Raw genomic sequence first — 16860 nt, 5'->3', positions numbered from 1 at the left:
ATGCATATACGTATATACATATACGAATGGAGTTATTATTATTGCATGTGTGTGTGTGTGTGTGTGTATCGCACGCCGCATAATATCATTATAAACGTTACACGTGCGCGAGTCATACACGGCGTTTTTTCCTTCATATAGGTACCTACGTCGTCGCTATTTTCATTAAGGAAACTAGGCCACCACGCGGGAATGCGTGAACGTAAATATCATTGGTATACATATATATAAATATATAATATTATGATATATACTAATTAATACGGGGCCGTGCGCGCTCATATTATTCGAACTATTATTATATATACGGCAGAAAAAGATTTGTAATACCGGCCCTGATCGCGAGCGTGCCTGTGCATCCGGAGAGCGGTTTCATCAAACGCTGCAAACCGTTGCAAGCGGACACACACACACACACAAGTTAAATTTTTTTCTACTTCTATACCACGGTGACATTCATTAAACGCGTATACAGCACACGACACTCCTCCACCCGTGGTGTGCCGGTGGAGTGCTTGCAGCACGATAGTAGCTTCTTTCGCAGCCCACATTAGACGACGGTGGGTATATATTACACCGAAAAATCCGTTTATAACGCCATTTTTTTCTTCAGATCCACGTTCATTAACCATCCAAAAAGCACTATACCTACCGAGGAAAGAGAGAGACACATATACGCAAACTCGTCTCGCGACACGGGAGTCGGCATTGCTGCAGTGACAGGCCGGGCGGGCAAAAACGATTTCTCTGACTAGTGTCGAGTTTCGCGGAGGGCATGCAGTTATATGACGACGCGAGTTTTGTATTATCTCTACGGGTTTTTTTCGTAGTTAGACCCACAGTATACAGCCATGTCGTATAATATACAATAGTCGCGAGTGGCGCAGTCTCTGAGTCGTCTACATTCGCTGCCGCAGATGACAACTGCATTCAAACATAATATTATAAACTAAATACAGACAAAGTTGATGTATTATATTATTTATTCAAATGCATTTTTTTCCAACTGCCAAGTGCGCGTTATGATAAAAAAATTCGAGTAAAAGTTTGTTTACAGAAATATTAACAAACTCAAACAAAGGGAATAACATCTCGAGATTTTTTTCAACTAAGTTATCTTAAATTTGAAATAATAAAAAATAAAATAAAAAGATATTTTTTGTTTAAAAATGGCAACTCATCAACATTACCGTTAAATTTAGCGATTCAACTACCTATGCGGATATAAAAAAATAATTTATTCAACAGTGTCAAATTTAATTAGCTATTTAAATATTTAAAAATTTGGACATAGGTACTGTTAATGCCGTGCGAGGGTCAAGTTTATCCAATGACTAACAGTTTTAATGATTGAGCTAAATTAGAGCAGGCCAGGTCTTAAATAAAATACTTTTATGACATTCGTATTGCAGGTATCAGATTTACTATTTAACACCTCCCATTTCGAATACTATAAACGAAGATTTTTTTCGTTCTCGTAAGTTATAGTTATTTAGAAGAATAATGAAAATTATGAAAACAAAGAAAAATATAATGCAATCATAAATGTATTTATTTATAATTTATTAAAACGACATAAATATTGAATAATATACTGTATCATATTATTATAGTGTTATGCAATGCTATACCAACCTATATGTTGTAAAACTATTAAATTTCGTTTAATATTTCGGGCTAGTTAAATTGTAATTAAAAGCACCGAATTGTTGATATTGTATACGTACCTAGTACCTATTATATTAAAATGCGTGGTTCAGATTTTCAATCTCCAGGTTATCTGACCGGAAGTTGGTTCAACAGTATACATATGCTTTATTAATCGTTACACGTCGTACATAATACGAAGAGCGTTGTTTATTCACATTTTTGGTAATGTTTTTTTTCATTTGTTGACGAAAATCTATACGTAGGAAACGTGCACCACATTAATTGTAATGTAATACACGTACGCGTATATAATATTATGATCGAATAATAATAATAATAATATATCACAGGAAGTTATTACTCATTAGAACACTTTCCTAATCCCGTTCCGATTATTATAATATCATACACATACTAAAATATTATACTAACTCTCAAATGTTGAGTTATATTATATTATATCGAATTTTAATTTTAATTAATTGACATCCAGTCATAGATTTACCCGATAGATCGGTTTCGACCAAGAAATAATAATAACCTGCGTCCTGCATATAAGCATATTACATTATTACGTAATAACAGATTAATACACAGATTAATGATTATGCCTATTACCTATTTCGTATAATATAATATGCCAACGCTTGGGACCGTATACGTTTATTATATGCAAATATAGATCGATATCAATATATTTTAAATAAATTTGTTTCTCTATATAATACTGGTAATAATAATATTATTCAAACACGTCACGAATCACGATTTACATATTAAGTTTTAACATATAACCATGAACAATTCTATTATAAATTTATAAAAAGCACTGCATGTGTTTTGAGCATTTTGGTATTATCTCTGAGATAATTAAATTCAAATCTGAAGAAAATTTCTAAAATATGTGCATTTTGGGAAGTCTACGAGAGAGTAATCGTTTGTCATTTGTCCATAGAAAAAAATTAACATAAAACTATATTTCATTATACGCACCACGCAAAACCCGTTTAAAGCTACTATTTTTAGCATAATATCCTAAATAAAAAAAACACAGACACGCTCCATATATAAGCATTTAATTAAATTTAAACGCAAAAAACAAAAAATATAAATGGCATCTTATTTAAAAGTGCAGGCTTTGTAATAATATAATAATATGAATAATTGGTTATACGTGTTAGGGGTTCCGTAAGATAATTCTTTTAAAACGATTTTTTTTTTTTTTACAAAATGTTCACCTCATCGTGTTTCTAAATTACGTTTAAAATATTATACTAAATCTGAATAAAATATAATTAAACTGTAGTTACACTATATATATATGTAATTAAAAAATTATAATAATAATATAATGACCAAATTGAGAGTTATTGAAGCAACGTTGCCAATATAATATATAGTTATAGGTGTACGAAAATATATTATATATTTAGTATTGGCAATTACTCTCTACGGGCGATAACTAATCAAATATGGTTTTAACTTTTAATACGCACTCCGTCAACACGAAGTGGTACACAGGAGATAAAGAAAAAAATAGCAAACTGGCTTTACCACAGATTTAACCTTTATACCGCCATCGACGTTAAAACATTTATATATTTATCATATTACATACATATGCAAAATATTTCGCAGGTAATTGTGACCGAACCCGACTGTTCTCGTGTAAAATGACAAAACTGGTTATTTTTCTTTTTTACTAAACCTGAAATTCCATTACTGAGGGCTGCTTGTTTTTGAGCTTCTAATTAAACCAAAGAACGCCGCTACAATCTTAAGCTCTGCCTCTGACGCTGTTTTTTTTCGACACCAGTTAATATTCGTACGCACAATCAGATAACGATACGATGTATTCCATAATAGAAATTTGGGTTAATATTTTTATGAAATGTGTCTCTTATTCTCTTGGCTATGGATGTACTATTTTTTTTTTATCATTATTATTATTATTAATCAGATCGTGAAACCACCAAAAAAGAGGACGATGACCGGCGGCCGTATATGATACACTATAGTCTTACGGTGGGACGTGTATAACGTACACGTATATAATACATACGCTTTAGGTAAAACGCATCGTTTTGAATATTGAACGCGGCCGAGGGGTTATCCTCTTTTCAACACGCTCGTCATGTGCGCTGCGGCCCATAGAATTTAAAATAATAATGCGATACGTAAGCGATCGGACTCAGGAAGGAAAAAAAAATAGCAAAAAACTGTGACGACAGAGCCAGAGGGTACTACTTACTACAATATACACGCTGCATAGAAAACTATTACAGGCACGTGGATTGCAATAGTGTCTCCTATTGTTGTCGTACACAACGGTACCTAAACGTATAAAATAATATAAGAACGCGCGACCACGACGTGATTACGAGATTAATGGGAACGGGACGGACTGCTGTGGGTCATATTGCTTAACATTCTGCATATACGCTCAGTATATCCGACCTGTGGATGATAGCAGTCATTTAAGTTTTTGATAGACTATAGGGCAAACCATTCAGCCTACATAATACATATTATAGAACCTTCTAACCTATATACATAGACTATGAGTATTTGTCAGAACTATTGAATATTGAATGTTTTATATTATATTTTTAATTTGTAGTAGTAAGTAGTAACAAGTAATAGTGTACGGAACGTGCCGATAAGAATATTTCGGTGGAAGTATTGAAGTATTGAAGTATGTATAATGTATATTGTTCATATTTTTAAAATTTCCCATATAATCCCTTATTATGTCCCTCAGCTAAACTTGTAAAAAAAAAACACACCGTATTTTCTTACAAAATACTGTCATATTTTAATTTTATAATAGGTGTTTTTATTCTAACACCAAAATTGAGCGAGTTCTACTCAGACTGCGTAAACGCGTTTTGTCTATGTCGTGTGTAAGACGGAGATAACACATGCGGGTGCGACGTCCTTTTAACATACTTTAACATAGTATATGGAGGCTAAATTAGGATGAATGTACGTACATAGTAACCCCCTCAGCCAACCAAATGACGCCATTGGTCTATAATGAATTCTGCAGAACTGTCTAACTTATATTATAGTAGCGCTCAGTTGTTAAAAAATAAAAGCAAGAAGAACTTGAACATATTCACAGTACAAATATTAAAACTAGTCGAACATTAACATAGTCAAATAAACGCATACTACTATTATTGTCTTTTTAGCGATACATTAGGTATTTTTGTTTGAAAACAGCTTTTGTGCTTAGATTGCTAAACGATCGACATAAATAATTTTGACTATAGTGTATAAAACATATACTTTTTATTTTTTTTTATGGTATAAGGCTGCACGGAAGAATTTCTAAAAACGCATACTTACGAGTAGGGATTTTCATTTTTCACACACTATATTATAATATAATATTGTAATGAGAATATTATCCGTAAGGTATATATTTATACCGAAGCCGTGTGTGGTGGCGTGAAAACACGTCTAAGCAGTCATGGTATACCGTTTTTGCGGTTTTAGACGATCGCAATGTATAGATTATTATGGTATACATATAGATGGTGTATGACGTATGTACGTATTTAGGTGCGAGAAACTGCGGTGTATAATAATGCGATGGATTTCAAAAAAATCGTAATACAACAAAACGCCACGCGCGATATTCTAAAAAAATATTTTCACACATAATACGCGGCGTATGCAAATAAAATGGAAACATCGCCATATAATATACCGGAGAGAAAATTAAATCAGTAAATAGGTATTACGCACCGCGGAAAAGAATCGAGGTGGAATATTATACCTATTTGTACAAACGCGTATAATATATGTATGCACATGTGTGTTTACATATACGAACTATACAGTTAATTTGAATACCAAGACAAGACCGTAATATTATGGTAAAAAGTCGAGGCTCGACAACGCGTTAATTTATACGTATTATTATAATAATATATAAGGACATTTGTTGAGCGCGCGGACAGTTGTCGAGACGTGTGCGTATTATAATATAAGTAGTATTATATAGGTACAACAGATAGGTATAGTAATATATAGCTATAAATCGCCCGACGATTTTTTCACGTTTGGAATATTATATATTGATGCAAACCGAAAAGAATGTTCGAATTGGTTTAATTACGTATTTACATTACATTATACATAGGTATAGGTCTCCACGGCCGCGTACCTATATATATTATTATACATAGCAACCAGTTTAACCGGCGTCCGACGCGAACCCGTTACACAATTGCCTGCACACGCGCGTATTATATATCAGATCCAAGGATAACGCGCGCGAGCACTACTGTAGCAGCAGTAGCTACAGAGAGCCACAGTTCGAACGCTAGCATGCCCCATCCGCCGGAAGTAAAATTGTATTATTATTATTTTCCTTTTGGATAATAAACACGCACGCACATTGCTGCGTACACAATAAAGTCATTGCTAATATTCAATAATAATTTACCTCTGACTACTACTGGTCCATTCAGAGCGCCGGATGTAGTGTTTGGACCTGGAAACGTCGAGTTCCGCTTGTGCTTTGGTACACCGCCATTGGTCGTCGGAGTTATCTATAACAACGAAATAAAAATATGTAAACAAGGTTAATGTATAATATAAATATCAGGTATAAGATAAATATTTATGCCAACAATTCGTTGGGACAAACACGATGCGTAGATAATACGGGTACAATATCATTCCATCAGAATGGTATCTATCTAGACAATATATTTTTATTAGATAAGGATAAAATACACCCACCCCTAAATGTTAGCGAATATCATATTAAAATAATAAAATGTATAACTTTTAATTAATGTATATAATATAAGTAACCACACACACTTCGAATAGTAAGGAATTTTGACATATTATCAACAATGATGTTGTACATATTATCATTTGCAGGAACGTAGTTTTTATAAATTAAAATCATTATATATATTTTTATAAATTTTTTTTTTAATTTTCTAACATTTAACATGTGATTATATATTATTGTAAGTAGTATGCATATACGAATATCAACGCAAGAATAATACAAGTAGATAGTGGTTTATCGTTATCAATTACTATTGTTTGTAAATAAATTTATAAATTTATACTGGTAAATACATTTTGAACAAAAAAAATCACTATGGGTTAGTAGGTTTATACATTTACGGATTTACGTATGTGCCATTTATTTTTTTACCTAAAAAATAAATTTAAAAATTATAATGATTTTATTAAAATGACCAAAGGTATATTATAGGTACACCAGAAAGACAGAAGACGTTATCGAGTTACGTATTGACTCTCAGTCAAATTTACATAAAATGTATCTACACAACTATTGTTTAAAACTCGGCTGCCTATTTATATATAATCGTTTGAGGGGAAACCATAATAAACATCGAAATGTCGATTTTAGTTGTGCCCTTTATGTATGCTCATTACTCAAAGCACAATGGTATCGACTATCGAGTGACTAATGTCATTCGGATTTGAATGGGGAGAGCCACTGCGGGCATATGCTAAATCTAGTATTATACATAATATATAACAGCGTATTATATATAAACATAACTTGTATATTATTAAGATCGTGATCTGAAACACTTTTAACTCTACACGTCGCCGTCGTTATAGGACGAAAAGAACAAAAAAAATCCATCGAAGTCTCTTACTGAACGTCAATTTCGAGGGCTGTGTGTGTGGGTGTGTATGTGTTTGTGAGTATACGACAATACAATAATAATATAACGTAAATCGCGTAGGCGCATAGTCTAACACGTGGCGAAACCCTTACGGTCCACCCACACACACACTCTAACACTGCGATAGTCGAAGCCGAGATATATTTTTTTATTATTATAGTATACATCATTCCATAATCCATAATCGCAAAACCAGCAACATACGCATAATGATATGTAATCGTCGTTGTCAGAGATTAAAAAAAACACAAAAAAAAGGTGTGCGCCATTAAACGAGCATAATCGGTCGCGGTGGTTCATGACAGACTGTCACTGCTGCTGCTGCTAGCCGAGTACAAAAATTATGTAAATCGAAACCGGCAACAATTCCGCACCAACCCTGCCGTCTGTGGCGATGATAATAAATCACACACAACACACAGGTAAGGTATACCGCAATTGCGCGTCAGCCAGACATTCGGTTATACAATTAACATGTGAATATGTGATTGAGCCACTCAGTCGCTGCAATGAATTATACAGGATGATTCGCCTAGCACGCTTAACTTCACTTTATCCTTAAATTAAGCATTTATTCAAATTTGGATTACCTATTGGATGAAAGTATATAATACGAATATAATGATTACTATGCGCAAACATAAAATAGATGAAATATATTAATATTTAGTCAAGTACAATATTCAGACAAATTTTGAAAATCATCATAGTCCTCCATGCCTTTTGTCGTTTACCATTATCTTTGGTCAAAAAATTAAAAAAAACCATCTTTCTAATAATTTATACAGTAAAAAGAGAAGTTTTCATTATAAAAAAAGAACTTTGTACCACCACAGGACACTCTTTAAATTATGTTACAAAAAATCTAAGTATTTGAAGAGTAAGTCTATAGGTTGGTTAAAAAAAAATCAAAACTAGTAATTGCTCGTTTAAAAGATTACATGGTGCTGAAGATGCTTGGTGAATCACCCTGTATATATACTTGGACGACCTTGAAGGTAGTATTATATTATATATATTATCTGTTTACCGCGGCGCGGCGGAGAACATTAGTCATTTTTTTCCTTTCCTCGCTGTCAGGATGGCCACTGCCGCGCACCTTCTAAAACGCGCTTATTATTATTATTATTATACGGGAAGCCCAAGGCGAATTCCTAAACCGTAATTGGCCAATCGTGATCGAGTTTGCGAGTGAATATCGCCTGCAGCAGCTATTCCTTCTCGCGGTCCCGCGGCAGCGACGTCATTCGCCGGTGCAGTTGTACGCATAATATAAAACTAAACTAATAATATATATTATTATAGATAATATTAGTCTTTCTTTTAAAAAGAAAAAAAAATGTCACGCGTCTCGCCGATAAATGTCAGCCCCGCAGTGTCGTAACAATTTTTTTTGGCGTTCGAAAGTTGGACTGTATATATGCGTGCACGCAGCTCGATCGTCGCTGCCGGTATTTAAATGACGTTTAGCTAGAACCGATACGATCGAATTGATCATTGGTCACGGCTCGTTAAAACGTCCGTCTGTATACGCGGTCTTAATTAATATATAAAACAATCTCCGGGGAGATGAAAAAAATGGGAAAACGATCTGGTTTATTACCCACGTGCCGATGTTCCAAGACAATGAGCATCGATAAACTATAATAAAAATATACACACAAAATCTTATAATATATTATATAAACAAACTAATCTTCATCGACCGATATTGGTAAGTGGTTTAAAATATTATAATAATAATATGATGGGTATACCGGTCTGGATATATATTATATTTTGTATAATATAGTCCAGTCACCGAGTGCGTTAACCTTGTTTATAAGAAATGCATTTAGGAATCGTATGATAATATTATGATGCATATCCCGATATCTGTATTTAATATATAGGCGGTGATTATAGAGAGGAGTCATACAGGGGCTTAGTTAACTCAAATAATTATAAAGTCCTAAAAAAAAACATATTGATAATAATTTGGAAGTGTGGTTGTGCGAATTTGTTGTATTTTTGTAAACGAAAACCTATTAGAAAAAAAATAAATCCCCCTAAAATTTCAATTATCTTTGCAAATATTTTTTATAAATATGACAGGCACTGTATATTATGTAACTGCTCTATATATGACAATTATAATAGCCAAACTTCGCGTAACCCGGTAAGTCAAAAGTATATTTTAAAATCTAAGTTGGTACCCATCTCTGGTCAGGTGACACTACTGAGGGTCTTCCTATTCGAATATTTTATAATGTTATATAAACTTTGTCATCATACTTACTGATTATTGTAAAATAGATTGTAAATATATTTTTCTAAATAAAAAAAAAAAAAAAGTTGGTACCTAGCCACCTAGGCATATAATATAATTGTATAGTTCAGTAGGTGACTTATTGTGAGTATAGACAAGACACGAGCAAGTCAGATGCGGATAGGTCAAAAAGTTAACTATCAAAAAGCTTCCTCCCTCACTCCTGCGCCGAGATTTTCGTTCAGTTTGACAACCACACAAGCCGTTTCGGGTTTCCATAACACGCATATAGACGCACAATAGACGCATTGTGTATTATGTGTCGTGTATTATTGCTGACGATGAACTAGATCACACAGTCTGCAGTGTACGAATCTAAAGCGGACCGAAACGAATGGGCGGAGAGGGAGGCTGATGAATCGTAGGATTTTGCTGACACGCGGCTGACATAATATGTGAACACGATGGACCGATACTATAATATAGCAGCTATATAATATTATAGTAGACATCACGATCATCGGGAGGATAGGCTCGCAATAACAGTAATAATATAGATCGGGATATTGGTTCTGATTGGATTGGAAGTTTCGGAACCGGTTTATCTGGGTACCAGTCCCCACGTGTATTTTTTTTTTATACGAAAAAAAACAAAGTTAATAATTATATATATATTATAGGCCTTCCAAAAATACAGAAAAAACCTATCACGATCGGCACTCCAAATAAAATAACAGATGACGAGTTTCTTTTCGGGCGATATAATATTATAGTTACGTTAGAAAAAATAACATACCTAATGACAGATACGAACCAATGAAAGCATTTTTATTTTCGATGTAACCTCGATGAAACGACCAAAACGTTCAGAATAATAAAAAAATAACCATGTTTTTATATCTTTTATATATATCTTTGGTTATAGCGTGAACTATTTATTAGAAACTTTGTTTTAAATTTTCAATCCTTAGCTATAAAAGTTGAACATTTTAAAAATTTTTAACTACAAAAAAATAATTAAACTTTGAATTTGATACATTTTGTCAAAATTTGAACTTTAAATGCTTATAAAAAAAACTGTGCCTATGGATTTTTGATTTTTTTCATCTGCCTTTGAAACAATATACTAGATGCCTTCTATTAATATTTTAAGCTTTTTTAATCAACAAATAAAATTTTATTGATATTTAAAGAAAAAAAACTAAAAAAAAAATAGAAACTGAGAATGTCCGTAAAAAGTTCAAAATAAGTCAAAATATTTGGAAAATGTTATGGTGTATAGAAAATGCTAATATAAACATTCAGTCAAAATGTCATGTACGGTCATTTGTTTAAGAGTTGCACCAAAAACCAAAATCGATTATCTCGAAAAAAGAATTTGCGTAAAAATTCCCGTTTTTCCTTAATTGTTCTTATGTTTTTCACTTCGCTTTTGAAAACTACCGGGAAATTTTTACTTTTGACCCCCTAAAGTACCAACTAGATTCACTTTCCTATCAGAAAAGTTACTGTTGAAGAAAATCCAAGCACTTTTAATGTCATAAAAGGTGATGACAGACACAAAAAAAAAAAAAAAAATAAAAAAAAACACACATCATTGTAAAATCAACATCGCTTCGCTCAGAATCTAAAATGTATAGAACGTAGGTATATGGTAATCATTTTTAAAGTGCACCGTTTTCAGCAACGAATCGCAGTTTCTTTAACAAACCTTTGTATGAATAAATACCTACTTAAATAATCGCACTAACTAATCAATTATAGTAATATAGTATAGCAGAAGTCTGATCCATGTAATAAATTACATTTTATAGAAATGTACCTATATCATTACTTGCATCGATTACAACAGGTAATTATTTTTTAATTTTCTGATATTTTTTTACGTTTTTAATAATAAAAGCAAATCAATGACATACCTAAAATGCATTACCTTTTTTATATTTGACATGACGTAATAAAATGCATTTTTATTCAAAATAACACTTATTGGCATATAAATTATAAACATAATAAAAGATAAATATCTTCACGTTTCATTTACAATTAATTTACAAATCATTCGTACATTTCAGCTTAAAGTCATGTGATAAAAAAAAAAATAGGTATTAATATGGTAGGTACTTTTACTAATAATATATAATAAATATAGGTATGATATATTAAATAAAATACTTAAATTTCCATAGTACAACTGAATTATGAACAAAAAGAATGTTTAATAACACATAAACCAGAATATACCTACCTACTATTATTCGTATATTCTTAGCAATAATATTCGTGATTTGTTAATTTTATTTTGCCCGTTTAATATACTATCTATACCGTTTGATACAATAAGAATATAGGCTAAAGTAACAAATATCAAATATGACATGATGAAAAACATTTTTGATTCTGAGAGGAGCGATGAATGTTTTGATTTTACAACGAATTTAATTTTTATTTTTGTGTCTGTCAACACCTTTTGGGGCAATAATACTGCTTCGATTTTCTTCAACAGTATCTTGTTTGATGGGAAAGTTAATCTAGTTGGTGCATTCAGGAGGTCAAAATTTGAAATTCCTAGTAGTTTTCAAAAGCACCGAGCAACACAAAAAATAAACATGAAATACAGTTATAATTTTTTATAATTGGATGAAACTATTAAACAAAATAATTTATAAACCTCATATATTATTAAAACGTACTTAGTAACTATAAGGTTTGTCTCTTGTGTATATGCATATTATATGTATAAAGCATAATTATGTTTACCTGTGTAGTATGACGCATGTATGAGGTAAGTACGTCTTTCCAACCCTTGGCTTCTTCCCTGCATGCTCCTCTGACGAAGTGAATACTCCGGTCAGAGGATGTAACGGCTAAACTGTGTGGGTTTCCGGTCGCTTCGTCAGCTTCTTCCACAGCGATGGCTGTGAACATGTCCAGTCTGGCCTGCGGTACGGTGTCCGGCTGGAAGGAAAACGTGCATACATATAAATAAGACAATTTGTAAATATTCATCATTGTGTATATTATTATTATAAGGTAAGAAACCGAGGCACTGCACTGTCCGGAAGCCATTCAATTCTAACAAACGCCTACGTGAGACATTCGAGGACATAATAAACGTATAACAAGGATTATCGATGGACGCTGCAAGTCTTTGAAACAAGGTTGCGTACCTAGCTTATATTTTGACATAGACGATGATGAAGAATCAATTTATCTAATCACAATAGGTTTGTGCGTCTTAAATTTGAATATCACGCACCTACCTATATACTGAGTATTATTAAGAGCCTGGCTGTACATACAATAATTTCAAACAAAACAGTTGTGACGAAAACAGCTGAAGGAAAACCTACGAGTGAACAAAAAACCTTATTTAAAATATTGATAGACATACGATTATGCTCGTTAGGTTAGGTTACATAGGTATAATTAAATATAGTATTGACTCTATTTTTTTAAAAAGAAAATTAGTGTTTACGATAGCATGAATCATAGACTTCCGTAAACGAGGTGACCATCAATAAAATATTATATTATTATATACATCGTAGTCATTATCTGCCCGAGCTTTTTTTTTAGAATTTTAGAGCTTTAATAAATACCTATAAAGATTTATTTACATTCAGTAAATACGTTTAAACAAAACTTCTAAATACAGAGAAACTTCCATATTACGAAGTCTCATGGAGCATAAACAAATTCGTATTATAGAAAATTTCGTCAAATAGAAATTGAATAAATTTGGTTCTAATTTAGTTTGGTTCTCAAAAATATTTCGTTAAACAGAACATTTTGTTAATTAAAAGTTTGTTATACGGAAATTTCACCGTATAACAATAATAAGTAGGTAAAATGTATATTATTGAGTGTTCGACTAATCGAAATAAGTATAGGTATGATAATATAATAAGTTAATATATAATATTAAATTAAAAAAAATTTCGCTGATGGTTCAAAAATCGAGTAACCTAATAAAACTGGGTATTTAACGTATATGGTTTTTTTTTGGAGTACAATAAATATCACTTAAAGACATAATATTATATGCAGATATACTTTCATACTAAGGAGTATGAGGTATATTTTGGAACTAAGAATAAAGTAAAGTTATAAGGTACGATGAAATCTGTATTTTGTCATAACACAGGTTAGTTGTAAAAAATAAATAGTGTTATAAATCGTTCAGTCATAAACGTCAAGTGTAATAAAAACCGTTAAAAACGCCAAGAGGTTTGTGTGCATATACGTGTAACGTGTATACCTATTAATATTTTATATAGGTAGGTAGGTTATTCATATTTGTCAATACATTTTATTGTTGATTTTTTCCTCGAGAAACGAAAATTTACGTTTTTAATATAAAGTGATACACACATAACTATAAACACTTTTAAATATAATGTGCATATGAAAAATATACAACGAATGCATATTTTATGTATATATTCACGCACACAATATAAGCCAATAATATAATGCGTCCAAAACGGTGCATAATATATATTTTCGTGAAACGCGTTAATAACAAATTGAAATCGCCGGTTTTTGTAAATATTTTCTAAACACCATATTGGATTGAATTAATGCGTTTACTCGAAAGCCATAAATAATAGGCATAATGATGCAGGTTTACAGCGTCGCTTTGTCGGAAATACATGTATAATATTTAATATTATGTAGCTAGGTACCAGGTACCTATATAGCACCATGTTTAGTTTAAATTTATATTCAGATATACATATATATATATAATTATATGTATATACAGAGAGAGATAGCCGTGTGTACGTGTAGAATAGGTCCATGCGCCCAGAAAAATTACCAAAAAATAAAATACCTATAGAAAGTTGTCGACTTATTCAGTATACCTATAATAGTTAAATACGTTTAAAAAAAACTAATACTATCGTCGTGATTTTATAAAATATTCAACAGACAAATATTAATTATATTATATACATTATACATATATGGATGCATAATGTATAATATGGTATACCACGCGATACCAAACGTCTATAGATATTATACACTCCCCCGCCGTCAGATGCAATATATATTGTATAATAGGTTAAACGGTATACCATATATTATTATCATAAACGATTCGATAAATCTGAAAGGTAAAAGCCAAGTAAATCAAACATACATTTTATACGAGGATGTTTGAATTGCTTATGTGCTCGGAAATAGGTCAGTAAAACGTCTGTAAATAATAATAAATATTATTAAGAATAAAAAAGGCTTAACACTGCACATCGTACGATATTCGCGTGCACCTAAATACAATAATAATAATACAATTGACGTCAGCAGTCGATATCCATGATAATATTATACCATATTATATTTATATATTATATTACAATATACATATTTGATGCATGGTTGCACCTGATCAGCCCGATTAACCAATGGCAACCAAATAATAAATAATTATTTCTACTAATTATTTCTCCTATAACCAATATCAACCATTTAATAACAAAAATGTCCACCGTAAATCTCAACATTTCCGTTAGAGCACCTCCTTGGATTGTGGTAGGAGGGTGAAAAATATTTTACGACCTATTCTCATACCTACCAAATATACAAAATAAATTTCATTAAAAACGGCTCGAGCCGTTACGGAGGAGTGCGACCACTAACAACGTGACACGAGATTTTTAAATATTAGATTATGTACCTACCTGGTTGTATGTAAACGCAATTTCAACAAAATCCATTGGATATAACTATATAGTTACATATTTACTATGCCTACTATACTTATACATACATAATAACACATGTACATGGTACGAAAATATAAAATATTACCTATGTACAGTATTTATAATAATTAGTTACATTTAAACAACAACGTTAAGTTGTCAAGGTTTTATAGATCAGTGGAGGTTCTAGTTATAGCCTGTAGGACCTATTATAACTCCCTCAAATATATATTGTTGTTTAAAATTATATATTACTTATATAATATAAAATTAAACTACAATTCTTGCCAAAACTAATAAAGAATAAATCGAAAATTGTATTAAAATTAGAACTTTCAATGAACTAAACAATATTCGTCCATGCGTTAGGTTTTAGCTTTATCTCACTTACCTTACCCCCAAAGGCGCTGTCATAGATCAAACCCCACTAACAAGCCGCCGTCAATCGTCATCGTGTGATATGATGGTCGCGATATCGAATAGTAACTAAAACACATTTGATGGAATGTTATGGTTATCGACAGGTTTTTTTTTTTTGCTATTTTAACTTTGTTCCTACATAATACATATTATTATGTACCATGTACGATACCTGCAGTTACCCTTATGGTAATAATAATTAGTCGTCGCCGTGCCGCGCCTCACCATTGGTGTCCTATTATTGATCGGTGTGTGTGCAGGGGGGGGGGGGTATTGGTACAATAAAATATAACCGTCCCTTTTACCATTTTATGTCGAACATATTTTATAATGTACACCAATATAACTTTATGAGTAGGCACGTAGTTTTATATTATACTAGCAGAGCTCTGATTATTATCTTCGATTAATATTATTATTATTTATTATGGTATTTATTGTGTATATATTTTGTAAGATATCTGAAAACTGCACGTACGTGATTTTGAAAAGAATATAATTACGTGCGCCGAATCGATGGACGGCGAAACATTTTCAACGTATAAAAGTATAATAATAATATAATGAATAATGATATATGTATAAAATATGATATTTTCATACAAGTGTTTCGATATATTATATTATAGGAGAGGACGAGAGGTGAGATAAAAATAGGTAAAAAAATATACTAGCACCATTTTCCACGGTAGCCTATAAGAGGTGAACGGACCCGTTGGGTTTCCGTGTTCCGTCGCTCGCCGTTATCGTCGTGTGTACATGCAGATTTAATATTAGCCTTGATCATCATCAATACATAATCACAATAATAATAAAATAGTGATAATAACAACGACGCGTTGAAGATTAGACGATGGTCATATACTTAGAGTAGATATTATTATTATTATATAGCCGACCGGCACGGGCAAGGAGGAGGCGTGTTTTTAGAGAGAAGCAAATAATAATAATATTATAATATGAGCACGTTCTGTAAGGGAATTTTATTGAATACGAATAACAAAATGAAAATTAAATAACGCGTAACTAATTATGCGTGATATTAATCATTACGCATTAATACATTATACTATTCGTATATTTTTAAATTTTAATTTAGCCACATAGAGCTTTTTTGGAACATTTTACTTGTCAA

General features: G+C 31.8%; 1 protein-coding gene across 2 annotated transcripts in view; it reads right to left on the bottom strand.

The window, feature by feature from the left end:
- Window positions 1–16860, bottom strand: part of LOC132950799 (protein outspread-like) — an 87980-nt gene that overhangs the window by 28151 nt on the left and 42969 nt on the right. For both annotated transcript variants that reach the window (XM_061022370.1, XM_061022371.1), the window contains exons 4-5: window positions 12352–12549; window positions 6107–6212 (exon numbers count right to left, since the gene is read on the bottom strand). In XM_061022370.1, the coding sequence (XP_060878353.1) occupies window positions 6107–6212; window positions 12352–12549 (304 nt within the window). The remainder of the gene's footprint in view (window positions 1–6106; window positions 6213–12351; window positions 12550–16860) is intronic.

Source organism: Metopolophium dirhodum, chromosome 8 (assembly GCF_019925205.1).
Source record: "Metopolophium dirhodum isolate CAU chromosome 8, ASM1992520v1, whole genome shotgun sequence".
Taxonomy (NCBI): domain Eukaryota; kingdom Metazoa; phylum Arthropoda; class Insecta; order Hemiptera; family Aphididae; genus Metopolophium; species Metopolophium dirhodum.
Note: the sequence above shows the minus strand (reverse complement) of the source record. Positions and strands in the feature narration are given on the sequence as shown.